Source organism: Erigeron canadensis, chromosome 7, assembly GCF_010389155.1.
Source record: "Erigeron canadensis isolate Cc75 chromosome 7, C_canadensis_v1, whole genome shotgun sequence".
Classification (NCBI taxonomy): Eukaryota; Viridiplantae; Streptophyta; class Magnoliopsida; order Asterales; family Asteraceae; genus Erigeron; species Erigeron canadensis.
Genome location: NC_057767.1, coordinates 26,732,944 through 26,745,076, shown reverse-complemented (window position 1 = coordinate 26,745,076; position 12,133 = coordinate 26,732,944). Strand labels below are relative to the sequence as shown.

Here is a 12,133-nt window from a genome sequence, read left to right as displayed (position 1 = left end):
AACACGACAATTGAAGCCCCGCAAAGCAGGGCAAACCTCACTATAATCATTAAGCATGAAGCCAATGAACAGTGTCACCGCCACGTGGCACTGTTCAATTGGTTCATTTGCACCTTATGGTTACTATTCGGATTTTACCATATCGGATCCCGTTAAGATTATTTTTCTTTCCGTTTTTCTTGGTTTCTTATATAGTTTTTTTTGCTTTTGTGTTTTCTTTCTATTGGTATTTAGATTTTGCCATTTTGGATCCCGTTTGGGGTTTCTACTTGGTGTTAATCATAGTTTATTGGCTTTTGTGTTCTCAACTAATATATTGGAAACTTTTACTCAACATTTTGTTATTCCTTTGTTTTTGCTATTTTCGTTAAGGTTATTTTTCTTTCGGTTTTTCTTGGTTTCTTGCATACTTTTTTTTTTGTGTTTTCTTTTATCGGTTCATCGTATACCCCGCATCACTATTTAGATTCTGACATTACGGATCCCGTTTGGATTTTATCTTTCGTTTTGTTTTTTGTGTCTATCGTAGTTTTTTATAGGAATGGTTATGAATAGTAACTATGCCTATTAAAACTTGACAGGTGGCATCGGTTATAAAGTGACACACCGCATGTTTCATATATTATCGTTTGGATTTTGTCACGTCAATTTTTTTTATTTTTTGTTTTTACTTTTATTTTCCCCTTTCAGATTTTTTTATTACGGGTTACTTTTTTTTAGTCATTCAACCTTATTATGTACCACTACTTGCATTTTGTTATATCGCAACCGCTTGATTTCTGAATTAATATATTGGTGTTTTTTTCATATCACATCTCGTTCGGATTTCTACTACAGGTTACGTTTTGGTTTATTGCATACTTTGAAACAAACATATTAATGACAAAATTATTTCTAATTAAACAGTTGAAAGTTCAACGTAAATTTATTAAAATAATGAACCATTTGCGGGGTCGAAAATTTTCTAATTATTAATATTATGTAAAAATATGTAGACTACAAAAAGAAATAATGTAAAGTACAATAATAGCTTATGGTCCATGGGCTTTGGCCAATACTATAGCCTGAACAATTACAATATGAAATGCCACTCAAGATACAATGAGAATGCATATATACATTTAACACTCTATTCTTGAGTTTAAAATGTAAGAAAAGAAAAGATAAGAATGAATAAAAGAAGAAAAGAAAAAAATATATATTTACAAAAGGCATTGTTGAGTTAAGATTGATAGATAAGAAAAAGAATAATAAAAATACTAAATTTACAATTATATCCTTATTATTCATACTTATAAAACATACGTATCCAAAAGATATATTGATAATTGATTAAAAAAATACTGTAAATAGTTGATATTAAAGATAAAAAAGTTACAACATCAAATAAAATAAAGAAGTCGCAAAAGATGTATAACATTATGATGTAATTTACTACTTGTGTGACAAGAGTGGCTATTAGACCGGCTATGCTATACGGGTCAGAATGTTGGGCGATGACGAAAGCCTAAGTGGCTCGAGTAGAGGTGGCTTAGATGAGGATGTTAAGGTGGACTTGCGGGAAGACCTTAGCAGACAGGATCCCGACGGGACTTTTTAGAGCAGAACTTGAAGTACGGACCATCATTAACAAGCTAAGGGAAGAGCGCTTGAGATGGTTTGGCCATGTTAGGAGAAGGGATGAAACTGCACCACTAAGGAGAGCGGAGTCTATTCACGTGGACGGCATACGAAGAAGGGGACGACCAAAGATGAGGCGGGAGGATCGATTAGCGAAGGATCTAACAAAACTTGGCATGTCGGAGGACATGACGTCAGATAGGACGACATGGAGAACTAGGATTAGAGTAGAATATTAGGTTAGGGTAGGACTTTTGGGCGACCTAGATAGTCTTCTTTTCCCATATTGCCTTGCCAAAGGAGGTTTGTGAGGGTTTGGCCTAGAGAAGTGGCTTAGCTACGCTACAGGGGAATTTGACGTGACAGGAAGAGTGGTAGGTAGATGGAGGTGGAAGTACGGAATTCCGAATGCGTTAGAGGAGCTTCCAGGTAGACGTGACAGGAAGAGTGGTAAGTAGACTTTTTATTTAGACTTTGGTTCTCTGTGACCTTTCGTAGTGGTTTTTGGCCTTGAGTCTCGAGAGGCCTAAACCGAGGGGGGAGGTTACTCTTGTGTTTGTTTCCCCCAAAATGGCTGTCGGAGGACATGACCAATGAGAGTTTATCTAGAGGACTAAGGGTTTATGACTAGTTTAATGGTTTGGAAGAGCAGGTGAGAGGATTAGGATTAGGATAGCTAGGCGGCCTAAGGTCCTTTTTTTTCCATAGGTTGTTTAGGAGTAGTTACTGCCTTGGCTCAATCGGGATCTTTTCAGGTTTTGTCATTTCTTATTTATATGTATGTTTGTCTTGGTTGTTTCCCACTACTTGTTCGAGTTACGTAGTAGTTTGCTACTTTTATGTTGTTTCATATGCCCAATATGGTTGCTTTCATATTTGTATTTGTATTGAAAAGCATGTTTCTAAGATATCGGTAGGACGCATGATTGATAAACGTTCGACCCGCATAGTAGCCGGACCCAGCAGACAGGTATTTCTTCTTTTCAGATTGTCGGCAGACAGGTATGATTTTCTAAACATTTCTCATTTTCCGTCTTGCACTCCTTTGTGGCCGGAGGTCCCTATGGAAGCAGTCTCTCTACCTTTGTGTAGAGATAAGACTGTCTACAGCTTACCTTCCCCATATCCCGCGCAGAGATTGGATCATGTTGTTATTGTTGTTGTATGTAATTTACTACTCGTATTACTTTAAGTAAATAAATAAATGACCCAACAATCCAACATTTAGCTCCACCAAAAAAAAAATTTTTTACTTTGTATCTATCTTAATTCTTAAAAAATCCACCTCTCTGGCTACTTTACTCTCTTGCCTAAAACCAATTATCACCGCTTCACCGTCTTTTCTTTACCATCATAGCTAATCAAGTGCCAGAAATTAAAATCAACCTTTCATTGTTTCTCTTTTTCATATTGTAATCTCATTAATGACAATGTTTATGAACAGTAACTGCTCTTAACCATCATTTATATAAGCTTATGCAATTATTAAACAAATTAACATTTGGCTGAATTGGTTTCGGCTATTGCCTTTAGATTTGTTGTTTGCGGGTTCGACCCCCATAGTCCTCTTATTTTTATACTCTTATTTTTATAAGTATATGAATGAAAGTTTACAACCTTCTCTTTATTGTGCTAAAATATTATAAACTTCTATTCCAAATACGAATACACAAGTTCACAAATGTTGATAGAACAATATGAAAATGCAAATACACCTATATGAATATTGTTTTAAATGTTATTAGTCTTTATTTCTATTAGCTGCGCATAATCTTCTTTGTTAATTCCGATATGCAGTCAGCCACATGTTGTAACAACAAGCGTACACGTGAAATTTCTAAACAAACTACCGGCCCATCTACTTCTAGAAATGTTGCTTATACCGGTGAACAATCACGTCGTCAAGCCTCTCAACGTGCATCTATCTTAAATAACAACTTCAGGGTTAGTTCATCTGAACAAGAAAGTTCCTCATCAAATCCCTTGGGCCTCAATGTAGGCTTACACTCTCAGTCTGCAGACCAATATCTTCTTTCTCCTGAATATATTGATATTGGAGACTGCACAAATGTTTGTCAATATTGTGGAGCTTTGTTTTGGTTTGACGAGCGAGTTTTGTCTACACCTTCTGGGCAGCGCCCCGTATACACAGTTTGTTGTAAACGTGGAGCTGTGTCAATTCAGTTTCCAGTAGACCCACCTGATACAATACGCCGTTTGTTTCAAGACAACCATTTTATGAACAATATACATGCATATAACTCCATGTTTTCAATGACTTCATTTGGAGCAAAAGTAGATGAGTCAGTCAATCAAGGAAATGGGCCATACGTGTTTAAAATTACAGGCCAGATTTCTCATTGGCTAGGTTCCCTTTGTCCTCTACCTGGTGAACGTCCTAGGTTTCTGCAGATGTATATTTTTTATTCTGAGAATGAAGTATCAAATCGTCTCAGTGCTTTTCCTACTACATCACGCCATGAGCTGTCTCCTGAGGTTGTTTCTGCTTTAGCATCTACACTGAACCAAACTAATGAATGCATCCGTCTTTTTAAAAGTGCTAAAGATTACTGCCTAATGCCCAACATTCCTGATTTCGTTATTAGGCTTCATGACTATCATAGGCTGAAGAACTACGGCCTTCCCACTCCTGGAACCTTAGGTGCAATAGAGACCGACGAAGGTTCAGCTTATGAAGATTTTGATATTGTTGTGCGTAGCAAAGATAACACACCCCATAGATTTAGCAAACTACATCCTGCATACATGCCATTACAATATCCACTTCTAGTCCCACATGCTGAACAGGGCTGGTAACCGGCACTTCGACTTGCTGATACATCAGAAACGTCTAACCGCAACTTGACAATGAACATGTTTTATAAATTTCAAATTCACGAAAGGGCAAATCTATACACACATTTGCTACATGCTGGTAGGTTGTACCAACAGTATTTAGTTGACGCTTACGTTTCTATAGAACATGAACGATTGGACTACGTTCGACGCAACCAGAATGATCTTCGTTGCGAATTCTTACAAGGGGTGTATGATGCTTTATCTACGGGAGATGTTGAAGGTTGTGAAATTGGAAAGCGGGTTATTCTTCCAGCGTCATTTACTGGTGGCCCAAGATACATGTATCAACACTATCAGGACGCACTAGCTATATGTAGAGTTCACAAAAACCCTCAGTACTTTATTACATTCACATGCAATGTCAAATGGCGGGAGATTCAGCGTGAACTTTCAAAAACCAATGCAACACCCCAGGATAGACCAGATATTGTCGTTCGGGTCTTCCAGTTGAAAGTGAAGTCTTTTATGAACTACTTAAAGACTTCCCAACTTTTTGGCGCCGTTACCGCAAGTTGTTATACAAGTTTCTAACTCTTTGTATATTATAATTTTTTTTTGTCCTACTTCTTCCTGTTATATTATTATATCTTTATCACTAAAAAGTTGTTTCTTGCAGAGGTTTATACTATAGAATTTCAAAAACGTGGCCTGCCACATTGCCACGTACTTTTGTGGGTCTCATCAGAATATATTATTCGAGATGCAACAGATTTGGATAAGTACATATGTACGGAGTTGCCAAATCAATCTATAGACCCTGTTCTCTATAGAATTGTAACAGATAGTATGTTACACGGACCTTGCGGTTTAGCCAAAACGAATGCTTCATGCATGTTTGAAGGTCATTGCTCAAAGTAATTCCCGAAGCCTTATGAATCTGTTACACGATTCGATTCTCATGGTTATGTTCATTACAAAAGATGACGTACAGGTGATCACTTCATCAAAGCAGGTATTCCCTTAGACAATGGTTTCGTTGTCCCTTACAATGAAGACCTTTGTAGACACTTCGATGCACACATTAACGTTGAGTATTGCGGATGGAGCATGCTTATTAAATACCTGTTCAAATATATCTCAAAAGGAGCTGATCGAGTTAAATATCAAATTTCCAGCCACTCAGCTTCTACTTCATCAGAAAATCCTGAACGGTCTTCTAATGTAGTCAATGAAATTGATAACTTTCTGGATGGTCGTTTCGTTTGTCCTCATGAGGCAGTATGGCGCATTCTCAACTTCCCTATTCATCATAGACATCCACCTGTTCAGATACTTGCTGTACATCTAGAAGGAAAGCAAACAGTAAGCTTTAGAGCTTCACAGAAGCTTTCTAACGTGGTCAGAAATCCAGCTCTCACACGCACTACATTAACTGAATGGCTAGCAAATAATCGGCGCGAACTAGCCTCTAACATTCCTCGCGAACAGACCGGCTTGGATTTGAAGTACACACAATACCCATCTCAATACACCTGGCATGGGAACACAAAAAGTTGGATTCGTAGAGCTACAAATAGAGTTGCCAGTGTTAGTCGGCTGGTCTACGTCCACCCAACCTGTGGTAACCTCTTCTATCTTAGATTACTTCCAACTCATCAATTAGGATGCACTTCCTTTGAAGATATACGTACTGTCGCAGGCCTCACATACGACAGTTACCGTCTAGCCTGTGAAAAATTGGGCCTCATTGGAGACGATCAAAAATGGTCACAAACACTCTCAGGGGCATCTAATTGGGAAACTTCACCTGAGCTCAGGTCTTTGTTCATTCATATGTTGCTATTTTGTGAAATCTCAAATCCTTTAGCTTTATGGACCGACCATTGGCAAAAGATGGGAGAAGACATTATTTATCAACTATCTCACGTTTCATCTGCATCTTCTTCTATAGCTTTGAGTTGCGACATACGTGAATACATTCTTTACGAGCTCGAACTCTTACTGAAATCCAACTCTGAATCACACTCTCTGTCAGATTTTGGACTACCTTTGCCAACAAAGTCATCGCTTTCACCGTTAACAAATCGTCTTCAACTTAAAGAAAAAACATACGACAGAGAGGCATTGTGCATCGAACACACAACTCTTCATTCTGCATTAAACTCGGACCAATTACACATCTACAACCACGTTTGCAATAACCTTAACAATTCTTCATAGATACTTCTCTTCATATACGGCCATGGGGGCTCGGGGAAAACATTTCTTTGGAAAACAATAATTTCAGCTCTGAGATCTACAGGAAAAATTGTCCTGGCTGTGGCTGCCTCTGGAATCGCGTCATTACTATTGCCAGGAGGCAGAACAGCCCATTCAAGATTCAAGATACCTTTGGACTTAACTGAAGAATCCACCTGCCACATAAAAAAAAACACTCAACTTTCGAAACTTCTTTTGGAAACCTACCTCATAATTTGGGATGAGGCACCAATGAATGATCGCAGGTGTTTCGAGTCACTAGATAAAGCTCTTCGAGATATTACAAACAACAAACACTCACCTTTTGGCGGTAAATCAATCTTGCTAGGAGGCGACTTTAGACAGACATTACCTATAAAACCGAAGGCATCAAAATCTGAAATCATAGCCTTATGCATTACAAGATCTTATCTTTGGCGATTTTTCAAGATATTCACGCTTACCCAAAATATGCGTCTCGCATTCTCAGCTGAAGACACCTCATGGTTCTGTAAATGGTTGTTGGATATTGGTGATGGAAAAGTCGGAAAAGTGAAAGAACAATGCAACGATGTCAAGATAATTGATATTCCTGACCAACTGATTATCCGCCAGTCCCAATCTGCACTATCTGAACTCATAGATTTTGTATATAGCAAAGATATACTTCATTCTCCTACAGCAATTGATTTGGCAAATGAGTAATAATTTGCCCCAATAATGAAACTGTAGATGAAGTGAATGACCTGATATTGAAAACGTCTCCAGGTGCATTCCATACATATCTCAGTACCGACTCTATGGTACCACACTCAAAAAACGGAGGTGTTACTGATCTTTTGTATCCTACAGACTACCTAAATCTATTGAAGTTCCCAGGAATACCAAACCACTCTATTTTTTTGAAAAAACACACTCCTGTTATGCTGCTGCGCAACATCGATCCAAAAAATGGTTTGTGTAATGGCACTAGACTTTTAATATCTCAGCTGCTACCTACTATAATAGAAGCTAACATAATAACAGGTACATCAATAAATCGTAGAGTATATATACCTAGAATAACATTTATCTACAATAGCAAACAACTACCTTTTGTATTTAAGCGGCGTCAATTCCCACTAAGACCTTGCTATGCAATGACAATAAATAAAAGCTAAGGCCAATCGTTAAATAGAATAGGAATTTATTTACGCGAACCAATTTTTGGTCATGGTCAACTTTATGTTGCCCTTTCTAGAACTACATCACTAACAGGAGTAAAAGTTTTGATTGAACATGAACAATATGAAAAACCAAACACCACTCTGAATGTAGTATATTCTGATTATTTGTATGATATTCAAACCCAACAGGTATCTAGCCTTATTTGTTATGCATATCTGCACATATATATAATATCAATTATCTTTGATGGTTTGCAAACAACTGTTTTCTTTACTATATCTGCATATGTAACACTAATATTCTATGTTACTACTACTTACTTCATATTTCTCTAATTTCATTATCTTAATCTCACAAACAGTAATCTCACAATGGAAGATGAGAGCTTGGCATCGCTGAAATTAGGGGTAGTAGGAAAGTCGATCAACGTCAGAGCAGTGAGAAAATGGAGTCCGCATTATGGAAAATACACAACCTCCTACATCTTCGTTGATAAATTTGTAAGTAACCATTAACCTGCACAACACAGTACAACCTCTAACAAATCATTTTAGATTTCGATAACTCCTTTATCTTACACTGCCCTCTATACATAAACATAATAAAGGGAGCTGGAATTCAAGCAATAGTACAAGGCCCCCAGGATCACAACTCTGTAGTGCCACTAATTGAAGTCAGCAACTGCTACGAGCTATCTCAATACACTTCCAGTATACCAGCAAAATTTATCAATGGTCTATCACACAAAGTCAACATGAGGATTGGTCTCTCAACATCGATCACTGCTATAGAAGACATTCCAGAAATACCAAACCGTTATTTCAACTTCGGAAACTATGAAAGGTTGATAGCAATATGCGACAATGAAGATGAAGTAACAGGTACCGAAATTTGCCAAAAAATTATTTATGTTACTACTATTACTTTACAACATTCCAGTTAATAACCGTATTCAATAGATTATTGTGGAGTACTACAAGGAAGAATAGAAGACAAAACTAAAAAAAATGGCGAACCATTCCTTTCGTTCAATCTCATTGACATCAGGTACAAATACAAATAAAATCCCAAATATTTCTTATTACACTTACTAAAGATCCTATGTACACAGCAATGAAAAAGTTCAGGTAACCTTATGGGATGAAATAATAACAAACGAAACAAGATTTGATAGGACAGCTGTTGAAAACGCAAACCCGCCAGTTACCATTGTTGTCACCTCTGCGAAAGTCACTACCTTCGCACGTAAGTAAATAACAACTCTAATAATTACATCATCATCTTGCATCTAAAGACGCTCATTTTATGTTTATTTTGTTATTTTTTACAAGTTATTAGAGATAACCTATTCTTACGCCAGTAATTTTGTACTCGGATGCAGAAAAACCGAGCCTGCAGTCAACAAGCAGCACATTCGTGTTCATCAACCCAAAAATACCTGAGACTGTCCCACTTCTAAACAGGTCACAAAACCTTCTCTTTGCTTCCAGCTTATTAACTTTCTTTCACATCAACCTTTATACAAATATACTTTATCGTCCAACCTCTGTCAAAAAAGGTTGGAAGCTGCAGATTATGAACAGATCAATCAGGCATTACAAACATGCACAATATCTGAAATCATTGAAAAACAGCCTCGCGAATTACAAGTAAACAAACAAACCTATCATCTATTTTCCTTTTAGAATTACATGTAACCACTTCCATCTTACTCATTACCAAATCATACCATATTCAGGGAGCCACACTTTTATGCCATGCCAAAATTCAACAAATCACATCAACTATAACCTGGTATACAAACATTGCCCCACATGCTCACGTGAGATCTACCCATACGGAAAAAACTGGATGTGCCCAACACATGGACCATTCGACCATGCCGTCTACATGTAAGTCAAATTTATATAATATCAAATATCTGATAATTTGTTACTCTATGTTTCAATTACAACATGATCTGTTAATACTGTGTTAGCACAGTCATCCTATTAATTTACAAAAACACGAAAATTTGTCACAAGTTCAAATATAGTAGAATAAATGAACAGTGAATTGTGCGACGACTCAACTCAACAATTGATTATATAGATAGATAAGTAGATACATTGTATACCTCACCTTAGAGGCTAACATCATGAGGATCTAACTACAAGTTTCACTTTCGAATCCCCTTAGATACAATTTTGGAGATGGATGTCTTCTTGGTAACCTGAATACAAAAAGTATGCTTCATTTACCACCTATAAGTAGATAAATTATATCTATATATGCAAGGCTTAAATATATTTAAGTGAGCAGAGCTTCAATTAAGGTTTCATACAATCTTATTAGCTATTTTATTAATTGTGTTCAATCAACCCGTTTCCAGTATATCACAGCTCAAAAGATACTAGATAAAAAATATGTGAACTCTCATTAGTAGCAGGTGGAAGGATCGGATAATTCAATGCCATTTGCCTTGCAAACTGGTTGACTTTACATGGTCTTAGGTAGCTATCCATAGGTTTATTTGTTGGCAAAAATATACAATGGTTAGTAATCTCATTGTTTTATTTGTTGGCAAACACACGGACCTGTTTTGTCATCTCCACATTAACATGCATAATCAAAACGAACACAGATGGTCACCAAGAGTCTGCCACACTTTATACTTATTAACCACAATCGGAATGCATTAAAGCTCTTGAGATTCATGGAGAACATGGTTTTGTCTTTTAGAACGACTTGGGTTAACCTGTAAACTATTTATTTTGAGCAAGTTGACCTCAGTGCTACCCCAACCTGTAATTCTCAAAAGAATTAAGTATGAAAGTAAAAAAGCGGTCCTGTTCTTGCTTAATTTTAGAAGGGTCTTTGCAATACCTTTATCGAAACAACTTTATGAGCTTTAGCTGTCTTAAGCGCTCAGACCATCAAGCTTTAGTGACTTCAGATTATATTGATGACCTCTATTTGTGTTTCTAAGTCATAAAACTCAAACAAGATCATAAATTTTACTCTCCTCTCCCTTTTTCTTTCTGTAGTTGTTTCTTTTTTTTTTTAATAATTAGCGATCTAAATTGTAAATCATTAATCACAGGTACCAACTCTCAGCAAAAATTGAAGACGAAACTGGAGAGCTGAATATTACCATCAACCATAACTCAGCAACAACAATGATAGGCGTTGAATGCCACTAGTTAATGATAACGGATGCCTGCAAACCTGGCCATGCAATACCCGCAAAAATCACATCACTTGAAGGAAAATCAATGACGTTTCATATACAAGCATATCGAGAGCGAAGATCACAAAGAATAAAGGCAACAGTTCACAAAGTAACTAACATGCAAACGCAGCCTGCTTCATCATCAACACAGCATACCCTATCTCCAACAACACCAAAAACAACTAAAACACGTTCTGCATCATCTAGGAGATGGAATTCACCCCAGAAAGTAAACAACTAAACTTTCATCTTCCACAGCTATTATACATACTACTAACATATCTATTTAATCATCTTTAATGCAATACAATGCAGGTACCCCAACAGAACAGTCAAAAAGACGCAAGCTGGATCATTAAACCATCAACAATCAAAAACTTCCGTACAAAGCAAGATGCCATATAAAACCAAACTTTTGCAACGGCTATCTTTTGTCTCCAGAAGCAACATGCCACATCGAACCAAACGTTTGCAACTTCAGTCTTTTGTCTCCAGTAGCGTATATATAGTTTAGAAGTAGCCAGTGGCATTGTAACTTCAATCTTTTGTCTCCAGAAACGTATATATAGTTTAGAAGTAACCAGTGGCATCTTTAACTTTTTGTAATATGAAAGCCCCACTATATATGGGCATATGTAACTAAAACCTCTGTACTATTAGACAAAAATATTAACTACGTTTACAACACAAAAGCGTTCGCCGATAAAACACAAAAACCACGCTCTTCGCCGCCGCCCATCGGGCGGCCCAACTTTCCTACTTTCACCTACAATATATATAGATTAAGTTACAGAGGATATATATAGATTGAGTTACAGAGGGAACAATGGGTCGATGAGACTGGACAGATGAATTCAACCTCTGGATTTCAGCGACAAAACATTCAAGGGATAGATTGGTACTTTTATACTTGGATGTCAACCTTTCCTTCCAAATCCGGCCATATTTGGCTGGAAAACTTTGGAACAAAAAATCATTAAGTTTTCTTATCATCTCTTTTCTTTTCTTGCTTAAAAAAACTCAAGAATGAAAAAGTTGGTTTTTTCCCTATCTTTTCTTTTCTTATCCCTTCTTAAAAAAACTTAAGAATGCAGTGTA

General features: G+C 36.9%; 1 protein-coding gene across 1 annotated transcript; it reads left to right on the top strand.

Annotated features, from left to right (window-relative positions):
* The first annotated feature begins 1,535 nt into the window (after positions 1-1,535).
* On the top strand, positions 1,536-7,362 carry LOC122609185. Its single transcript, XM_043782242.1, has 6 exons — positions 1,536-1,847; positions 3,382-4,433; positions 4,560-4,990; positions 5,096-5,320; positions 5,411-6,540; positions 6,640-7,362. Exons 1-6 carry the CDS (start codon positions 1,536-1,538, stop codon positions 7,360-7,362), a joined length of 3,873 nt encoding a protein of 1,290 aa, XP_043638177.1.
* Positions 7,363-12,133: the final 4,771 nt, after the last annotated feature.

Excerpts from the sequence above, each read along its gene's own strand:
- LOC122609185 (XM_043782242.1), top strand. The coding sequence starts at position 1,536 with ATGAGGATGTTAAGGTGGACTTGCGGGAAGACCTTAGCAGACAGGATC. Across the intron at positions 4,434-4,559 it reads CCACATGCTGAACAGGGCTG|GTTGTACCAACAGTATTTAG; the intron begins GTAACCGGCACT and ends ACATGCTGGTAG. Across the intron at positions 5,321-5,410 it reads TGCTTCATGCATGTTTGAAG|GTGATCACTTCATCAAAGCA; the intron begins GTCATTGCTCAA and ends GATGACGTACAG.